This window comes from Zonotrichia albicollis, chromosome 3 (genome assembly GCF_047830755.1).
Source record: "Zonotrichia albicollis isolate bZonAlb1 chromosome 3, bZonAlb1.hap1, whole genome shotgun sequence".
NCBI classification, from domain to species: domain Eukaryota; kingdom Metazoa; phylum Chordata; class Aves; order Passeriformes; family Passerellidae; genus Zonotrichia; species Zonotrichia albicollis.
Window position 1 is genome coordinate 106,290,213 of NC_133821.1, and position 19,294 is coordinate 106,309,506.

The 19,294-nt window shown below is 42.6% G+C and overlaps 3 protein-coding genes across 4 annotated transcripts in view; 1 reads left to right on the forward strand and 2 right to left on the reverse strand.

Moving 5' to 3' along the window:
• Positions 1-7,618, reverse strand: MTO1 (mitochondrial tRNA translation optimization 1). Its single transcript, XM_074538383.1, has 12 exons — positions 7,408-7,618; positions 7,081-7,280; positions 6,579-6,696; positions 5,599-5,888; positions 3,548-3,660; positions 3,218-3,408; positions 2,854-2,984; positions 2,182-2,386; positions 1,930-2,101; positions 1,598-1,716; positions 965-1,122; positions 1-792 (listed from the first exon to the last, which is right to left on the reverse strand). The coding sequence occupies exons 1-12, from the start codon at positions 7,616-7,618 to the stop codon at positions 625-627; spliced, it is 2,076 nt and encodes a 691-aa protein (XP_074394484.1). The 3' UTR covers positions 1-624.
• Positions 7,617-14,540, forward strand: CGAS (cyclic GMP-AMP synthase). Of its 2 annotated transcripts, XM_074538384.1 has the most exons (5): positions 7,617-8,603; positions 9,545-9,788; positions 10,615-10,860; positions 12,092-12,194; positions 12,853-14,535. In XM_074538384.1, exons 1-5 carry the CDS (start codon positions 7,617-7,619, stop codon positions 13,193-13,195), a joined length of 1,923 nt encoding a protein of 640 aa, XP_074394485.1. In that variant the 3' UTR covers positions 13,196-14,535. The 2 variants fall into 2 exon arrangements, with proteins under 2 accessions (XP_074394485.1, XP_074394486.1); XM_074538385.1 differs by lacking the exon at positions 10,615-10,860 and having other exon boundaries at positions 12,853-14,540.
• Positions 11,355-19,294, reverse strand: part of DDX43 (DEAD-box helicase 43) — a 27,110-nt gene continuing 19,170 nt past the window's right edge. The window contains exons 15-16 of the mRNA XM_026795937.2: positions 18,702-18,789; positions 11,355-15,380 (exon numbers count right to left, since the gene is read on the reverse strand). Of these exons, the coding sequence (XP_026651738.2) occupies positions 15,273-15,380; positions 18,702-18,789 (196 nt within the window). The 3' untranslated portion in view covers positions 11,355-15,272. The remainder of the gene's footprint in view (positions 15,381-18,701; positions 18,790-19,294) is intronic.

A 19,294-nucleotide genomic window follows, 5' to 3' on the forward strand; every position in this document is an offset into this window, starting at 1 on the left:
GCAAGTTTCAAGATAAGCTTTATTTATTTTAAAAGAGAAAAACATCTACAGGATGTGGTGTTTGCATTCATTCTCCTGCATAGATTTAAATATTTGTGTGGCACACATTTCCATAGCCAAGGGTCTCCTACTAGCTGACACCACACTGAGACACCAGCCTGTGCATAGTCGCTGCACAGCTATGAACACGAGCCCTGAACTCAATGGAACACACTTTTCAGCTCCAATCCTCTTGGGCTGCCATGAGCTTTGCCTGGTAACATTTCTTATTCATTTCAGAAGAACTAAACACTTTCCTTTACAAGATACAGATTTTGACTATGCAAAGTCTTCCAGATGTGTGGAATTTCAAAAGCAGTTCTCCTGTCTCTCCATTTGCATCAGCAAAATCACAGGCTGTATTCAGGTTTCTGAGCATTTACTTTGTGCATTCATCATCTTTGCTCTATGCAATGACACTGCCACAGAACCCAACCACAACTGCTTTGGATCCAGCCAGCACGGGTGTTATCTGGGAAGAGGCTCAGGAGGGGATCTCGCCACTAAGTCTGACAGGATCAGTGCCATTCTCTACAAAGGTGCTTTGACAAACTTTGTCTCCTCTTCAGAAAACTCTGCTGAAATCTATCTCTGTGAAGTTGCTTTGCCTGAGTACACTTTCCCTGGGAAGTACTCTCCAGACTGAGGCACAGCTTTTAGCTTCTCTGTCTTGCGGTGATTGGTTTTCACAAACCTCAGCAGGTTAACAATAGCAGCTGGTGTGATTCCAGGGATACGGCTGACCGCGCCAATCTGCACATGGAGACAGGAACACGTTAACTACCACCAATCCTACACACTGCATGGAGCTGGTGAGAATGAGATCAAACCCGTGGGTGCTCCTTTCCCTGATTCACCCCCTGCCCCTTGAGAAGACAGAAGGGATTTCAGTGCTGCTCAGCCCCGCTGTGGCTGAGTTTCTCACCGTCTGGGGGCGGTTTGCGTCCAGCTTCTCCCGCACCTCTGCCGAGAGTGAGGCATCAATGGCAAAGTAATCCAGGTCCTCTGGTAGCTGGAGCGCCTCATCACGACGCACCTCTTCCATTTCCTGCTGCTGACTGACCACACACCACTCGTAAGCAGCTGTGGTGGTCAGGGGAACAAGAAAGGCAGATACAGATAGATATTCATGTGAAACAAGTCACTTGCACAAAACACAATGAGAAATTTCACTGAGGTGGTCAAAAGCTCCTAAGGAAATTTCCAGCCTTATAGACTGTAGAGCCTAATTCACATCAATGCTTTGGAAGAAGTACTACTCTTCAATTTGTTACAGGAATTTAGATACATGGGTTGTTTTAATCTTCTCATCATAACGAAGGATGGCCTATTTGATGGGGCAGTAAGGAGGAAAAAAACCCAAAGAGTGATCCTACTCATAGAGTGAAACATCAGTGCATCAGTGCAAAAAAGGGCTGTGGCTTATGGTAAAAAGTTCACACTCTGATCAGTGTTTTATTTCTCTAAGCAGCAATATGAAACACTAGGACAACTGCTGTCCCCTTACTGAACAAACGTATACAGATCACCATGAGAGAGCCTAATCCTTGTACCTTACCTTCTATTTTCAATCTCTCTGCCAGCTCCCTCCATTGAGCAAGCTTGCCCAGGGGTTCTGGGATAGCCTTTGCCAGAATCTCCATGTTGACATCTTGATACTGAAGGACATCAAAGGCACTGTGAAGAACAAGAGTAAACATTTATGGTAAAAAGGAGTCACACCTGTAAGGCAGACTTGTGGCTGTTCAAACGTACAAAGTTTTTAGCTTAAGCCAGAACAGCAATCTTGAGAGTACTGACAGCTTCAGGAAGGATGGACAAATGCTGTGAAACCACTAGCCAGATGTGCTAAAGCAAGCATAACCAGAAAGCTCCATGTGTAACACTTACCTGACAGGTGACCTGCGATTGCTACTTATGGGAACTCCTGGTAGTAACTGGGACCATTTGGATATGCTCAACTGAAGCGATTTTAGTGTTGCGATGCCATCCTCTAATGCAGCTCTCATCTTAACCGCTTGCTCATATCGCTGCTGTGACACACACCCAGCTTCTTCAAACCCTGCAGAGACAGGTATCCATGAGACACAGGTCCACAGGCAGGCAGGGCCGGTCAGTGCAGGGGCTGGCAGAGCAGAATACCTCTGTGAGTGAGCCTGGCGTCAGCGTTGTCGGGCCGCAGGGCCATGCGGAACTCCACGCGGCTGGTGAACATGCGGTACGGCTCGCTGGTGCCCAGCGCTGTGAGGTCATCGATCAGCACCCCCACGTAGCCCTCGGTGCGGCTGACGGTGAACGGGGGCCTGCCCTGCACCCGCAGGCACGCGTTGATCCCAGCAATCACACCCTGCACAGCAAAACAAACCAAACTCCATCGCTCTCTTCTTAGCAAAAACCGGGCACATCTGCCCTGAAGGCTCACACGTCAAACCGCGCCCAGGAAAACGCAACAGTCTGGGCCAGGAATTCAGGCTGTTTCCTGCTTGTGACATTCTGAGTGTCTGAAGGGCTTCTTGGCCCCTGCTGGTGTGTCTGGAGACAATTCCCACATTTTCGACTATACCCACTGCACAGTCTCCATGCTGAAACACTTGACAGGACTTTCAATTACTATTGTTACTGCAACCTTAGGGATAGCAACTGCAGATACTTGTACAGATACAAGTGAAAATATCTTAGGCAAGTCTGGAATCAGGGTGAGCAACAAAAGTAAGAACATCTCATGAGCACAAAATGGGCCTAGCAAGACTATCACAAAGGCCAAGGTAATATCCCTTTCTGAGTGCTGAATATTCAACAGTCAGATTTGCCCACCTGAGCTGCAGCTTCTTCATAGCCTGTTGTGCCATTTATCTGGCCTGCAAAGAAGAGGCGCTGAACAAGACGTGACTCGAGAGAGGTGGTCAGTTGTCGGGGGTCTAAAAAGTCATACTGCACCCCATAGCCTGTGACACATAACAACACAGATGTTACAGGAGGGACTGTCAAGGCAATCAGTTGAGCAGAACGGCTAATCAATTCTATTTATGATTTCTGAACAAGCAGACTAAAAATCACTGCATTCAGGAATTAGTTTTGCTTCACGTTTCCTTTGTTTTGCTATGTTCTAAACAAAACCTGCTTTTCATTAACTAGTAAATAAATATGACTAATAGATTCAAAACTATTCAGCCCTCACCTGGCTGTAATATCTTGGCTTTTTCCAAGCCTGGGACGGATTTGATCACCTGCTCCTGTAGCTCAGGTGGCAGTGTCATGGACATGCCCTGGGGGTAAATGACATTGGAATCCAAGCCTTCTGGCTCCAGCCACACCTGATGTTCTCGGTCTGGGAAGCGCAGAACCTTTGATTCAAGAGAGGGGCAGTACCTGTAACAGTAAACAGCCATGAGCAGTACCTGACATGGAGAAAAAGTTACTTTCCAGAAGTGAAGCAGGAGAGATCCACAGCTCCAAAGAGACTTCCAGCCTGTCCCCTTGACAGCCTTGCATGATGCCACACACTCACCGTGGGCCCCTGGTTGTCTCCCTGACGTGGTTGTTCAGGTGGAGGTTATCGCGGATAATTTGCTGGGCCTTCAGGTTTGTGCGAGTCAGGTAACAGGACAGCTGATCTTCCGGCTAGAACACGCCAAAGCTCGGCCTAAGTTAACCTGGTCATGACACCGCATCCTCACTCAATAACTCTGTAAGTATCCTCATGCAATAACTCTGGTATCTCCAAGGCCTTTCCCATGATGGCTGGCTCTCTCTTCCAGGAGGGGTCAGCAGGGCTGTCATACCCACTGTACACACTGAACACGAGTGATCTGAGAGCCTGAGCAACATGCCCAAGACCAGACCAAGAACGGGATGGAATCTGGAAATCTGGAATTTAAGTTCTAGCCTACATGCCATATTCCTAATTACAGGATGGATATTCCCATTAAATCAACATGTTACATCAGAGCATTCAAACTGAGCACAGGGAAAAAAACCTCTGGAGTTAGAAGAATAAGTGCTAATCCTACAGCTAACAGCCAATTAATGGGTGAAGAAAAAAACTAGTGAAGAAAAAAAATTCTCTCGAAGAGGAAAAAACCACAAAACTCTGCAATTAACATGAAAAATTCAAAGTTTGGAAAAAACCTCACCATGTGAAGTAAAGTATTTCACTGATATTTCTGAAAAAGAGTCAACAGACTCACATTCAAAACTGTGACAATGTAGCACCATAACTCTTTAAAACTGCCACTGAATTATATATTAGTTAGAACAAAAGTCTTGTGATTTTATGTGGTTTTGATTTAGATCAGTGTTGGCTGAGTGTCAGTACAAAACCCTGAGAAATCATCTCGCTGCACTTGCAGAAAGGAACTCCATGGACCCATAACCCACAGAAAACTTAAACAACAGTTGAAAACCAAAATTCAGTAAAGAATTCTTCAATGCTTGTCATATAACTTGAGATGAATTAGATACCAAAGACAAGAAAGCTGCCTTGAAAAAGTTAATACATTGCAGGTGTGGTAAGTGAACCACTTCATAGGCCTGTACACTCCAGAAACTTAATCAATAGTAACTGTCTAACCAGGACCGCAAATTTAATAAAGTACTGTTTAGCTGGATAAAACCTGGGTTATCCATTAAACAAAGACAGATGAGATGCTCTAGTAGTAATAAAAGAAACAGAACATCTACACCATAATGCAATAAAATGGCCAGACTTCTGGGACCATCTATAAAAAATCCTGCATGTTATAGCATATATAAATGTCTGAAAATTGTTGCTTCTTTCAACATGTTTACGGAGAATAAATTCCTGATATGCTCTCAATTTTGACTCAAAATTGTTATTAGGGATGTTTGTCTAACAACTTTTTGCTGTTAAATTTAAAACACTTTGTATGAAAACCTCTCCTACATATACCAAGGCCTTCACCTGATACTACTTTTGCCCCATCCTGATTGTAAAAGGTTATTGCAATTCCTAGAACTTCCAGGGCAAATTAACTCCTGATACTTAACTCTGTGCTGTTTAATTACATTATACAAAAACAGCCAACGTTCCAAGATTTTCTTCAGAAAATTGAACCTCTTCTGCTTTTAAGTTACTGTTAATCGGACACCTCTCAGCTCTGTGGATAAATCCATCCTTTCTTAGTCAATACTACAAATTATCTCTAATTTCAACATTTTTAACCTTATTCCAGAGCTAAGATAAGAAGCCAGGCACTGTAAATCTCCACAATACAGGCATAATACTGGAATATTTTGTAAAACCAGCACATGAAAAATACTAGCAGCAGTATCACATTTCACAAAACTCTTGACTCCACAGGTAAAGAAAGTTCAGTTCTCAAGTGGAGAAATGAGAGTAAGAAGGTATTTGCTTTCAAAAGAACACAAGTAACTTCCATCTCGCATTGAGAGTGCTCAGAAACGTAACACCTCCAGTACAAATACACCCCAGCTGCCTTTCCCAGCCCTGACTCCCTGGCTGATGATGAGCACGGCATTCCCAGAACCACCTCCCACCCGGCTCCACGTGCACCTGATGGGTGGGATGTGCTACCTCACCTTGATCCACACGGCCTCACTGAGGAAGCTGAAGGGCACTGGAGGGTTGTCAGCTGCACGTTCCTGCAGACCAGCGAAGTCAATCGTATCCTTGGCCAGCCGGGGCGGCGTCCCAGTCTTCAGCCTGCCCACAGCAAAGCCCAGCCTCTCCAGAGTGCGGGCCAGCCCGATGGCTGGCTGGTCCCCCAGCCGCCCTGCCGGGTGCGTCTCCAGGCCGATGTGGATCACACCCCTCAGAAACGTACCGGTGGTCAGGATAACGCTCCCGGCACGGACTGTGCTCCCATCCCCTGGAACAGCACGTTTTCAGAGATGTGCACAGTTTAGTAGCAACAAAGCCCTGGAATTCTGGTGCTTCTGTCTAAAGGGAGAACTGGAGACTACCAGTGCCCACTGGGGGTTTATCTGTCTTTATTATAAAATAATACCAGCTTCTCCATAATAAAGGCATCAATAGCAATAACTACAATAAGCAGCATGTAATTATTTCTGTATATTTATTTATTAACTAAGCAAGTTATTCCTAAAAAATAAAACCACTCCTGAGAAAAACCCATATCCAGGCGTTTATTTTGGAAAGCTTGTTTATTGTAACAGCAAGGGGTAATGAAGTACAAGCCTGTTACTAAGAGGACCCCACGGTCCTGCAACACTGAGGGGAGCATACACCATTTACCAAATAAACCTCAAAACACAGTACAGAATTCAGTACCACTAGCCTGAAGAAAATTAACTTAGTTCATGTCCCAGTACACTACTAATCCAGGTATTTTTGACATTGTATTACTTTGTATTACACATATTAACCTGGTTTATTTCACTTTACCTAAACCAGCTCTGTTGGCTAATTAATCTTTCTCTCTAATGAATCAGAATAGGACAAATTCATCTTTCTCATCAGTAAATCAGAAATATTTACCCCAAAGGCTAGTTCCTAGTGTGGAGTAACTGAAGGCACTTAGTGAGTTACCAGCACATACCCAGAACAACTCCTGTGACTTGACACTTCCCGGGACGGCCTGGTTCTGGCTCAGTCAAGAGAAGATCCTCCACAGATGCCTCACGAACTGTCAACAGTGGTGTGTTAAGGATTTCTTTCTGTCATGAAAGGAGTTACTGCAAAAATCTAGGAAGTTATGAGACATATAGGCAATCCCAAACCCTGCTGGTTTCTGAAACATCTATTACCCACTTCCATTCTTACCAGGTCATTTGGTAGACACTGTTACAGTACTATCCTGATTTATCAGGTAGAAGTTTTCACTCAAATAAACTAATTGATCATGAAGCCTCACCTGTATCTAAAACACTAGAGAATTTTTCAAACTGTGCTGAGCTCCAACAACTTACACTGCATCCAAGTACCAAACAGAGAAGTACCTAGGTTTGATCGGTAAATAATGAAAAACAAAACATAGCCTCTTTCTTCGTAATCCTCAGTGGCGCACCCCGCCTCCCAGCACCCGGCAGCCGGCCCCTCACCTGCATGTTCTCCTTGTAGAGCCCGCGGTCGATCTGAGCGCGGAGGCCCCACACGGCCGGGCCCTTGCAGCGGTTCAGCACCTTGTAGTGAACGCCGGAGCGGTCGCAGACGCGGCCGCACAGCCCGTCCAGGGCGTCCACCTCCCGCATGAGGTGCCCCTTCCCGATGCCGCCGAAGGACGGGTTGCAGGACATTTCCCCTGGATAATGACACAGGGACACCCTCAGACCCCGCGACCTCCTCGGCTCAGCGCCGCTCCCCACGCCGGGAGACCCGAGGCGCCCGCGGCAGCTTCCCCCGCCCTCCCCGGGCACCCGCGGCGGTACCGATGGTGCCGATCCTGTGCGTGAGCAGCAGCGTGCAGGCCCCGCCGCGAGCGGCCGCCGCCGCGGCCTCCGTGCCCGCATGGCCCCCGCCGATCACCACCACCTCGTAGCGCGGCGCTGCCGCCGCCCCGACCTCGCTGCCCGCCCGGCGGTGCCCGGGGCGAGGCGCCGGGGGCAGCGGCAGGCGGCGGCAACCCCTCCGCAGGAACATGGCGGCTGGGCCGGGAGCGCCGCCGCGGCTCCTGTGGCCCGGAGCGAGAGGCGGGGCCTGCGGGAGCGGCGGCCCGGGCGCCTCCCCGCGGCCGCCCGTCCCGGCTCCCCGCACGGCTGAAAAAGCCGGGCGGTGCCAGTGCTCACGTGTCCTCGCCCCGCGGGCGGGCGGGCGGAGCCGCCCAGGAGCGGGAAAACGCTCCCATCGGATTGGAGGCAGACCGCAGCTTGACTGTTGTTGCCGGAGCTATCCTGTGCCCGGGCTGAAGTTGGCGCGCCGGGCTACGTCTTACCTCCGCCCCGCTCGGCGGGTTTCGTTTCCTAGGGGAGGTGCGCTTCTTGGAAGAGGAACTCGCCCGAAGCCAGAGGCGGGAACCCCGTTGCTCGCGAGGCCGCGCTCGCCGTGTTGCTGGTGCGGAGAGGGAGCAGCGGCCATGGACGCCGCGGGCGGCAGAGGGGCGCGGGCCAGGCGGGGGACGCGTTCCACAGCTCCGCGGAGCCGGGGCAGGGAGAAAGGCGCAGCCCGAAGCCCCTCGCGGGGCCGCGCCGCGGGTGAAGGCTCGAGCGCCATCGCGACCCTCCGGACACCGCGCACGGACGGAGCCCCGGCCCGGGGCGGCCGCTCGGCGCGGCGAACCCCCGGTGCCCGGGAGCCGCCAGCGGGCGGGGCGGCGGGCGGCGCAGAGGCGCCCCCCGCCCCGCGGAGCAGGGCACCGGCCGCCAGAGTGCCCGCGGCCCCGGGGAGCCACGGGGCTGTGCCCGACGGGGCGGTCGCTGCCGCCGGCCGTCGCCCCCCGCCGGCGGCAGACGCCTTGCGGCTCCGGGAGGTGCTGTCGCGGCTCAGCCTGCTCCGCGAAGACGTGTCCGAGGCTTCGACACTGGTGAACACGGTGGTCCGGCACCTGGTCCAGGCCATCCGCGACAGGGAGAGCTGCTTCAGCTCCATGGAGCAGCAGAGCGCCGGCAGCTACTACGAGCGCGTCAAGGTGGGTGCCGGGGCGGAGGCAGCGCTCTCCCGCCGGGCGGCGGCGGCGGGCGAGAACGCGGACCGGCCGCGGAGGGCCGCTCCTAGCTGGCATCTCCCGCCGAGTAAGGCTCTGTGGATGTAACTGCATCGCTAAGGATAGCTCTGCATTACAAAATGATCAGTAACCTGCTGAATGGTGCTACGTGCACTGAGTCAGAGACGCTACCTGAACGGTTCAGGCTGCAGCAAGCCTTGCACTCGCACAGCACGCAGGTGAGCTCGGCATAGCAACACAATCCGTCAGGTATTAGCACTGCACAAGAAGCCCTGGGCCAGGTTTTAGTTCATAGTTTTTTCAAAAATCAGGAGTTATGGATACAAATTGAAAGAAGAAAAATTTAGATTAGATATTAGAAAGAATGTTTTCACTGTGTGAAGGTGGTGGGACAGTGGTACAGAGCGTCTGAGGAGATTGTGGATGCTCCAAACCTGGCAGTGTTGGAGGCCAGGTTGGGTAAGGTCTTGAGCAACCTGGTCTAGTGGAAGGTATCCCTGCCCAGGGCAGGATGAGTCAGTACTACCTCTAAGGTCCATTCCAACCCCTTCACCTTCTGTGATTAACCAGTACCTTTTTTCTGTCTAAAACTAGCTTCAGACCTAGCAGTTCATTTTTTTCCTCACATCCAAAGTGCAAGAGGATGTCTGAGCATACTTATACATTAATTATTCAGAACCACTTAAGAATCTTAAAACTATCTTAAAAATTAATAAGTTGGAGAGCTGGGAAGTGAGCTGCAAATTGCTATTTTCCACCCCAATGCACAGTAATCTTGCAATACCACAGAAATAAGCTCATATTTCACATCAGACACCAAGGTAGATGAAACCACAACTGGTATAAAAATTTCAGGAGAATAAAACCATAGTTGCACATTGTCTGTTCTATTCTTACATTTGCAGATATCTGAGCCAAATGAGTTTGACATCATGCTTGTAATCCCTATAAAACAGAATGCAAATGATTCTACAAGGCTTCAGCTGGATGAGTCTGATGATACTGGAGCCTATTATTATGCATCATTCAAAAGGGGTCCAATAGAAAGAGGTTGGTTGAAGTTCTTAGAGGAAGATGGAAAATTATCAGCCTCTAAAATGATGCAAGCACTAAGAGACATTATTAAACAGGAAGTAAAAAACATTAGAGGTGAGTACTGAGAGAACAAACTTCATCAGGAAGTGGTACAAATGCAGTTACATTGTGCATATGTGTTGCCCCAGTATTAAGAACATGCATTTTCCTGCCAGTCTCTTTGTGCCAATGGAGCTGTAACCCCTCCTGTCCCCAGTATCTCAAGCTGGCTAACAAAAACACATAGGTAACTTGTTACATTATTAACTCCATTATGCATATTTTCTGTATGAAAATAATAAACATTAAGGGATGCATGTTTGCTATTTCCCACATAACCTATACATCTTGTATCTATCTGGAGTACACAAAGACCCATTTGCTGAAGTAGCAAAACAAGGAGCTTTCTTTTATACAGCACCTGTATTTTCTTTTATACACTACCTAGTATTTTTTATTGATCAGTACAGAAACTGCATCCCAGTATTTTTATAATTATTTTAAATATACTATATATATATATTTATATAATTATATTAAAATAACCGCAGTTAGGGTTATTTTTTCCCAAAACCTTCAGAAATATTGTGGCCAGATCTCCTCACTGTGTGTCTTCAACAGGGAAGCAATTAAATGAAAAACATTATTATATTTTTAATTCTTAGACAGTAAATCAAGTAAACACAGTAGTGTTCCCTGTTTCATAGAACTCTTCAGTAGACCTTCTCAATGTTTCAACATCCTGTAGGATAAAGAGCCATTGACTGAACCCAGGTATTTCTTTTGATTGCTTATGAGCTCTTTAGTAAAAACTGTAACATTCTTAAAAACAGTTTTCATCTTACTAATCTATCTAGCTATCTGTCCATCTAACATGAAATATCACTTTCTTTGTTACTAGGTATGGAAGTCACTGTGGCAAGGAAAAGGGCTGGAAGCCCTGCAATAACTCTTCAGATCAAAAAACCTCCATTAGAAATATCAGTGGACATCATCTTGACTTTGAAGGCTCAGAAGAGCTGGCCCCCCAGCACACAGGATGGCCTCAAAATTGAACAGTGGCTGGGAACAAAAAAGAGGAGGGATTTCAGATTAACACCAATTTATTTAGTAGCCAAGCAAAACAAAAGAGAAAAAGTTCTAAGAGGTACCTCAAATATGGACAATAATAAGTTATGAAATGTCTTTTCTACAACTTGATCACTTACAAGTGCTATAGAAAGGGTATCCAGATCATGTTCAGTATTCCATCTTTGAGACACCTCATCCTGGATATTTCCAGCTCAGACAACTGAAATCCCTCTTTAGAGCAGCAGATTTGTGGTACTGCTTGTCCTGTACTGAAATGTAAATACAAGCCCATTCTGCCAGGCTGCACATTAACCATTACTAAGAGCATTATATTAAATCCAGTCCAGCCAGACATGGATATGAGCCTTCCCTTGTGCTAGTACTCTGCTTAACAGCAGCTTGCGCTCTCTTGTAAGATGAGAAGAAAGTTACTAAAAATGCAGGGAACTTCCCCATACATGAGACTCATCCACAAATCAGATACTTCTGCAGGAAGCAAACTGTTTTCTATCAAGATACATTGTTTCTCATTGAACTCTGGTATGGCTACAACATTTTTTCCTCCAGACCACTGTCCCATTGAGCCTCCTTTAGTTTGCAGAAACATTCTGACTTGTGCATTATGGTAACTGATCCTTTCAGTGTAAGATTTCAAGCATTCTGGTACCATTTTAATTAGCATGCCCATGTTATCAAAGCCCAGTACAGAAGTACTGATTTATTTGGCAATTTCTTCCTGTGCAAATTAATTGCAAAGAGTAACTGAGCCAAACAAGCAAGGCAAACTGTAATTCATGAAAAGAAGACAAAAGTGATTGTTGGTATTAGAAACAGGGCATTGAGCTATACTAGCAATTATTTTCAGAAGCATGAGCAGAAGAACAAAAATGCTTTAGAACAGTCATCTTACATGAGACAAGCTCACAAACCTATTACGTGCACAAAGAAAACACAATAGCAGAAATTAAAAGGCTGTAGATTTCTGTGAATAATGCAGTTCTCTAAATCATGTTTAGCAAATCCAGGGACATTCAGAACTAAGCCTAATTTTAAAGTAAATCCAAACATTCTTAGGAATTTAAAGCATCCAAACTATTATGTCCTATATTAATTACATTCCAATTGTGTTTGTGAAGCAGCTGGAGAGTTAAGGAGGAACTAACTGCACTCACCAAATTATGTTTTTTTTTAGTAGGTGCAAAAAAATTGTGGGTATTTAAGTCAATTACAAAACGGGTTTTTTTCTAGCTACGAAAGCTGATGCTTAGGGCTGTGTAACTATTTAACAGTCTTGTGCTTGACTTCAGGGAACACCTGGCGACTCTCCTTCTCACATATTGAAAAGGATATGATCAAGAACCATGGCAACTCAAAGACATGCTGTGAATCCAATGGACCAAAGTGCTGTAGGTTGGTATTTCACAGGAATATTTTACTTTAAGCCTGTGTGAGCTGAGCTAGCACTAATACTATTTCAGTTTAGCACTTCAGAATATGATCTAACAGTAATTACTCATAATGGGAAGCAAGAGTCTTTAAGGCATAATTGTTCTACAGCAATACAACACTGCATGTTCTTGCTGAATGTCTGGCTTGCATTTACCTAATGAAAGGTGGAAACAATCACATTGCTGGTTTAGACTCCAGACTTGTTTTAGAATGCAAAAAGATGTGCCTTGTTCAATAATCTTTCCCAAATTCAGTCCTGTTTTAAAAAAAAAAGCTTTAAAAAGTGACTGACTCCACTTTATGAGCAAAATTTCTCTTCATATCAAGGCAATTTCTGAAATGATGGTGAGAACACTGCTGAATGAAAGCAAGACGAATAAATGATTTTTCAGTTCCATGAGAACTGTTTTCCAGATTTCTTCAACAAGAAAGAACAAAACCCACCATGAGATACAAAACCTCCTTAACAAGTAAACCAAGAAGTTGGTTTGCCAATTATGTGTTGTACTGAATCAAGAAAGCAACAAGAGAATTAATGCATAACTGTGTTTAAATATCTGATCTACATATTTAGAACTATGGAGAAGATACCTAATATATATGTATTTTTTTTTAACAGGAAAGGTTGTCTTAAGCTGCTGAAGTTTCTTCTAGAGCAACTTAAAAGGAAATATCCAAAAGAATTGGAAAAATTCTGTTCCTATCATGTCAAAACTGCTTTTCTCCACTCCTGTGTCATGTGGCCAAATGACACAGACTGGTACTTGGGAAACTTGGATCATTCCTTTCAGCAATGTCTGGGATTTTTTGTGGATTGCCTGCAAAAGTCTCAGCTGACTCACTTTTTTATTCCCCAATACAACTTACTCAGCCAAGAAGATAAGGCAAGACATCATTTCCTTTCAAGAAAAATAAGTTATGAATTGAACAATGGATTCCCAGTATTTCATGAGAATTATTAAGAACACTGTTCACAACAGATATCTAATCATGTTGACTTTACATATGTGAAACAAAAAACTCTGCAATATAAATGACCTTCAGTAGTCTGTACTACAAATCCCAAAACAAAATAAAACTAAGACCACTAAGAGAAAAATCTATACTTCAGTCACACTGCTCAGCCATAACCCTTAAAATAAATGTTTTAAGTAATATTTACCTTGCCTATCCAAATGTAGATGTCACCTGCAAAACATCGTCAAGGTATACTAAGAACATAGAGAAGAATTTGCAATATGTAATTTCTGTGTTTCTAAACACAAAAGCATCAAAGACTGCATAAAGGAAAAACTGACAATTTTATTTAGAATTAGGATCCACTGCAGAATATCAAAAATACACTCCTACTTTCAAAAGAAAAAAAAAGTCCCTGGAGTTACTTCAACATTAACCAGAAAAACTTCTCCAAACTTCTCCAGATTACCTGGGTGGATATGAAGATCTTGTGCAGAAGACAATCACCAGCAATAGTTACCAGAGAGAACATTTTACCTGAGTAATATGAAGTTGCTGAAGTAACTTATTCTTTCTGAGTCTTAGAATTACTTTAGAAATCAGTCTTTTCATTGGGCTTTGGATGGGAAACAATCATTACCTAATATGCTGCAACAGACGAATGGTTTTCTGCCAATGTGCTTTTATTTGTATGATAATCATGTAGAAAGAAATGCATCTTTCAACCTGTATCAAAGAAGAAGACTCTTGATATAAAAGGTTTCTAAAACCAAAATGCAGCATGAACTGGACACTCCTGAAATTGAAATTCATATCAATTTTTCTCATATCGAAGAAGTGTGTGTTAGGAAAAAAAAATTACAATAATTCCTATTACTAAAATCATGCAGGTGAGAAGTACACAGCATTTGAGAACTGCTGTGCTGCAAATAAATACATATTTTGCTTCCACTTATAGAAGCCATGGGAAGTCCGTATTTTTCGCCTACTTTTTGAAGGCAAAATAACCTACTGGATTGAATAATGCTCAGATTTACCTCAATTATGAGCAAATTAAGAAGAAAGAATATTGGTAGACAGAGTAATTTTATTAAAATATTCTCATTTTACTGAATTTTGTTTATTAGTTTTTATTTATTCATATGACACATAAATTAACACAAGTTCAGAGCAAGCATCAAATGCAGGAATGACTCCTTCCCATATAAATTTCAAAGAGTAAAAAAAAAACAACATGCCCCATTATCACTGGGAGTCTGTGTGACAGAACCTGACATCCAAATGTAAATTGTGAATCCATTTTATCTGGAAGAAATAAAATCTGACCTTCAAATGTATTCTTTTTTCCATGACTTTGTTAACATTGCTCTAGTAAACTCTGGTTTCATTCCTTAAGCAAGAATATTACATCCACAAAAACCAAAAGTGGGTTTTCTTCTCCAGTTAGCCACAAAAAAGTACTTCCTGTCATATTCTCCTCCATTATAGGAAAATGCAGACCTCTCAAAAAATCTTGAGACACAAGTCTTAACAAAAATTACTACCAATGTTAAGTTTTAAAATAAGAACAAAGAAAACTTGCTTTAGCAAACATAAGGAACAGCAAACAGAGCAGTTTTCATTATCCTGAGAAATCCTGCATGCCAGCAACATATCAAGGCAGAGGTACAGCATTTTGAAACTACATTGACAAACATTGTTTACAATGAATAATCTGGTTCTCTGAATATAAAAGGAAAAATTATCTTTTACATTCTTATATAGCAATACTGCATATAACTAAAAAAAACCCAAACCAACTAACAAAGCCACAATATCTGTTTTTAACCAGTAGACAATGGCTTTAGAAGTTTCATACATCACACAAGAAAAAATTATGTGAAAATAATGTCCAAGTGCAAAACCAGATTTACTCCCATATAAAGATACTCCAGTTTTCTAAGACGCTTTTGAGAAGTTTGTTTAAATAGGACAGGTAGAGAAAACAACCAAACACAAAATGAAACTAATAAATTCAAGCTCATGGAAGCTAACACTAATTAAAATCACTTTCTCTGTTTCAGTAGCTTCAAGGGACTACACTTATTTTGAGGGCTTTCTCCAAGGTCTTTGTATATCCTTTTCATTTTCTTTTCTCATTTGTGATTGTTTGTATCTTTCTGCCATTGCAATAAGCTCATCAGGAACTACCTATTAAGAAAGCAGGCAAAAAACTAAGGTGAATTTTAAATAAATCTAAACGTTAAGACTGCTTTATGAAAATGCTATTGCAAACAGCTCCCAAACTTGATTTCATTATTTATCTGGCTCCTATCACTTTGCAGATTATTTTCTGTAAAAATGCAGAGAGAAATCTTTTTACGTAAGATTGCACTGAAATACACTGAAAAATAATCATCATAGTGTCTCTGGATTTTCAATAATATATCTATGCTTGTATCACCATATCTGATGGCAACATATAACCAGCTAATTACAACATTATAGTTCAAACAGAAATGTATCTTTTAGTTATCAGTAGCAGCTGGTAAAAACATCCAGTGCCACTTAAAGGTGATATCATACTATATACATCTACTGAATGTTGATTTGTATTAAATTCCTTATGGAAGTTTTAAGAACCTCTGAAGAGAAACTTTGTGACTTAAAGAAAGTGTTGTCATAGGAATGGTTCTCACATGCTTAGAACAAAGCAAAAAGACAAGGAAAGAGGGGCAGGAGAAAATGGTCAGATCTCCCACCATTGGGACGTTGTAAGAGCACCTTACCAAGATCCACAGGAATTTTTGGCATGTTTGTAATTATGTGGAAAAGGTGAATAGTATCATCAAAACACTCTCACCTCAGAATTCTTAACAACTGAAGCCAGATGTGAAGAATTACAGACAGATTTATTAGTTGAGTGACAGTGATGGAAAAAAAAAAACCCAGATACCATTCTTTTGCTCAGAACAAAGGCAGTATCCAACAAGACTTCTTAAACCAGGTTGGGAAACATGCTGACATTAATGCAATGTTTACTGCAAAAAGCACAGTGTGCAACTGTACTGTCAAGAGGTCTTGGATCACTGATCTGTCAAAGCCAGCCCACTTCAGCAATCTGCAGTGGCACGTGGCTGTCAGTGGAAGTCACCCCTCCAGAATCAGTTTCCTGCTCAGAGCAAAGGGCACTGGGTGAATGTGCTATTAATGTGATTGCTCTGTCTGTGTCATTTGTGTCTGCCAGTGGCATAAATGCAGTGCAAGCAGCAGAGTACAAACAAATGTAAATATCTTAAAGTCTCCCTAAATGTGCTTGGGCTTGGCAATGCTTGAACAGGTGGAGAACTCAGCCAGGACAAAAGGTCTGGTGGAGCAGGAAGTTATATTCCTCTAGTTTCCATTTCTTTTGTCAGACTTTATAATTGAGCAATGCTTGCTATTTGCTATCAGCAACTTTTTCTTGAGCTGGCATGACGGCCAGCTCACTAGAATATGTTTTATATGCTGAATTGCTCTTACTGGTAAGCAACTATCCTGGCAAAATATGACAACTCTGGAAGAGTCCATTCTGCCTAAGTTTCAAACATTATTTAAAAATAAAGTTAATGTATCTCTAGCTGAAAGGCACAACAGGCTTTCACAATGGAGATAGAAGTAATGAGACAAAGTTATTTTTCAGTTGAAACATGGGATGATTTTCTTCCTCAGTATCCCCTAGAGCTTGAAGGATAATTTATTCCAAACTAAAATCACAACAATTTCCTGCAAGAGTGGTTTTTGAGCAAGCACAAGTCAAGAGCAGGAAGAAGTGAGGATACAGAAACATAAAAATCTCAGTGAGGTAATATCCAGCATCTAGTGGCTTGTTGAAATTTTTATGAAAAATCTGTCTATCTGCTAAACATATAAGCTAGGTGAGGCTCATTCAAGTGAGAAAAGGATAAAGATGCCATAATTAACATGGAATGCTTTTCTTGGTATCACAGAGATTACTTTCCCATTAAATCTGTTTCCCCATTAAATCTGTCCATGCTTGTTAATAAGCATTTATATGTAAAAGACTCCTTCAGCATGAAATAGACACCTTTTTGTTGTACTTGTTTTTCTTCATATATCTGTAGATTCAAAATCACAGAGAACATTTTGCTAACAAAAGCAACTAACTTGTTTCGAAATCAAAGTATTCTGAGCCTTCAGTTCTCTCCTACTTTTACATAATGCTTTAAGACTGAAACAATGGTATTTCCATTTGTCATGAGAAAAAACCCCAACACTTTGTCTATAGGGATACTTCCTTTCTATCAGACATAACTAAGTTTGAGAATAATGTTATGACTAACAGTAACTTCTGAAAGCAAGGATTCAGAGTTCCTCTTTTCTCCTCTGAACGCAGACTTGCTCCCAGTTGAACTATCACACATTACAAAAACCACAACCAGTTTGGGAACTTTGCAGCCTGCAGCTGGAGACAAGACTTGAAAGGTAATTATTAACTCAGAATAAAAAACTCAAGGCACCTCTAAAGTAGCTTCACAGTATCATTACTGATTTCACCTCTTGCATTTTCTGAATAAAAACAAAGCAAAAAACCCCCACCCCAACCAAAACCCTCAAATCCGCAACTTTAAGGAATTATTAGGTGACTACTCTTCTACATCCTTTTTTTTCTCAAAAGCATCTTACTAGGCTTGCAATAAAGCAACATAGTATCATTCAAAGAAGAGCTATAAAACAGAAGATTGATGCGAAGTTCTAACCCAGGGTTTAAAGTCTGAGTAAGTGTCTATAGTAAAAACCACAGATTCTAGATAAAATCCATTTAGTATGTACTCAAACTCCCATCCAAAAACCCAAACAAACAAACACTGTAACCCAAACAAACAAAACTTCAGCTCAAGTGAGGACTTGAACTGGGGGTTTACTATAAATCAGGCAAAATGTTGTTCTTTGTTACAGCAAAAAACAGTAACACAATTATCTGTTTTCTCAGATACGGTACCAAGAAAAAATATGCTTCTTTAAAGAAAGAGATCACATTCCAGTTCCATTTCACATACTATTTACAAGCATCAGTAATAAAGCTTGGAAAAGTACGTGCAGGCGTCACAACTGTCAGATACAATAAACAGATAAGATAGTTGAGCTTCTTCTGATACGAGTATTGTTAATATTTAGACCGTTAAACAAGAAATTGCTGCATGCATCCAAAAGTAAAATACAAATGGAATAAAATTTTATGAAATAAAATAAACCCTATTATTTCTCTGCAGACCTCAATGTGTATGTTAGTTACTTTTTCTTTAGACATAGAAGGCTTTGGTTAAAGTTCACAGTTCCTTCCTGGGACTCATCTGTAAAGTAAAATACAGCTAAGCCTAGCTAGGAAAAGACAGACTAAAATACCCATTTTCTTTCCCTGAGACACCACAAACACTCACCAAGAAGGGTCTAAAGAGTCTTAGACCTCCACGACATGCTTCAGGTGCTAACCCAGACCAATATAAATCTTACCCAGTAACGTATGCTTACTTGGTTTGCTCTTTCCAGAATGTCAGCCAGCTCGGACGCAAACCTCCAATCATTGCTTGTGACAAGTGTTACTGCCTCCCCAGAGCGCCTAAACGAGGAAGGAAACAACTGCTGATCCTCCAAACAACTCTGGCCAGGCTTTTACTACTGACCTAGGCAGTAATAAACTGCACCACAGGCAATATTACTGAGCTGATACAATAAAAGTGGCTTGAGCATTAACCCTGCACATGTTTTTCATAAAAATCATTACAGCAATTCACCTAAAATGGAGCAAATGCGCAACTAATTTAGATTTTAGATAATAAACATAACATAATGGCAACATATTTAAGTATGAAGAGACACACATTCCTATCATGATTAAATGAGAAAAATCACACTTGTACTAGCCTGGGAAAGCAGCATCCAAAAGAACTACCACTAAACTACACCACCGTGATCGGCTGCGGATTTACAAACTACAGGTGCTTCTTCGCAATGTGCGGTCTAGAAACTAAATAAATCAGCAGCTCATGAAGAGATAAACAAGGAAGTAACACTCCAGAATATCAATGCAAATTGTTTTTCTAATTCTTCCTCATATTTATACC

Bases quoted from the DNA above. Each gene is read 5' to 3' on its own strand.
- MTO1 (XM_074538383.1), bottom strand. From the start codon at position 7,618: ATGTTCCTGCGGAGGGGTTGCCGCCGCCTGCCGCTGCCCCCGGCGCCT. The intron at 3,661-5,598 runs GTGAGGTAGCAC...GGCGTGTTCTAG, and splicing joins GTGAGGCCGTGTGGATCAAG to CCGGAAGATCAGCTGTCCTG. The intron at 1,717-1,929 runs GTAAGTGTTACA...TGTTCTTCACAG, and splicing joins AATCGCAGGTCACCTGTCAG to TGCCTTTGATGTCCTTCAGT.
- CGAS (XM_074538384.1), top strand. From the start codon at position 7,617: ATGGCGGCTGGGCCGGGAGCGCCGCCGCGGCTCCTGTGGCCCGGAGCG. The intron at 9,789-10,614 runs GTGAGTACTGAG...CTTTGTTACTAG, and splicing joins GGAAGTAAAAAACATTAGAG to GTATGGAAGTCACTGTGGCA. The intron at 12,195-12,852 runs GTTGGTATTTCA...TTTTTTTAACAG, and splicing joins AATGGACCAAAGTGCTGTAG to GAAAGGTTGTCTTAAGCTGC.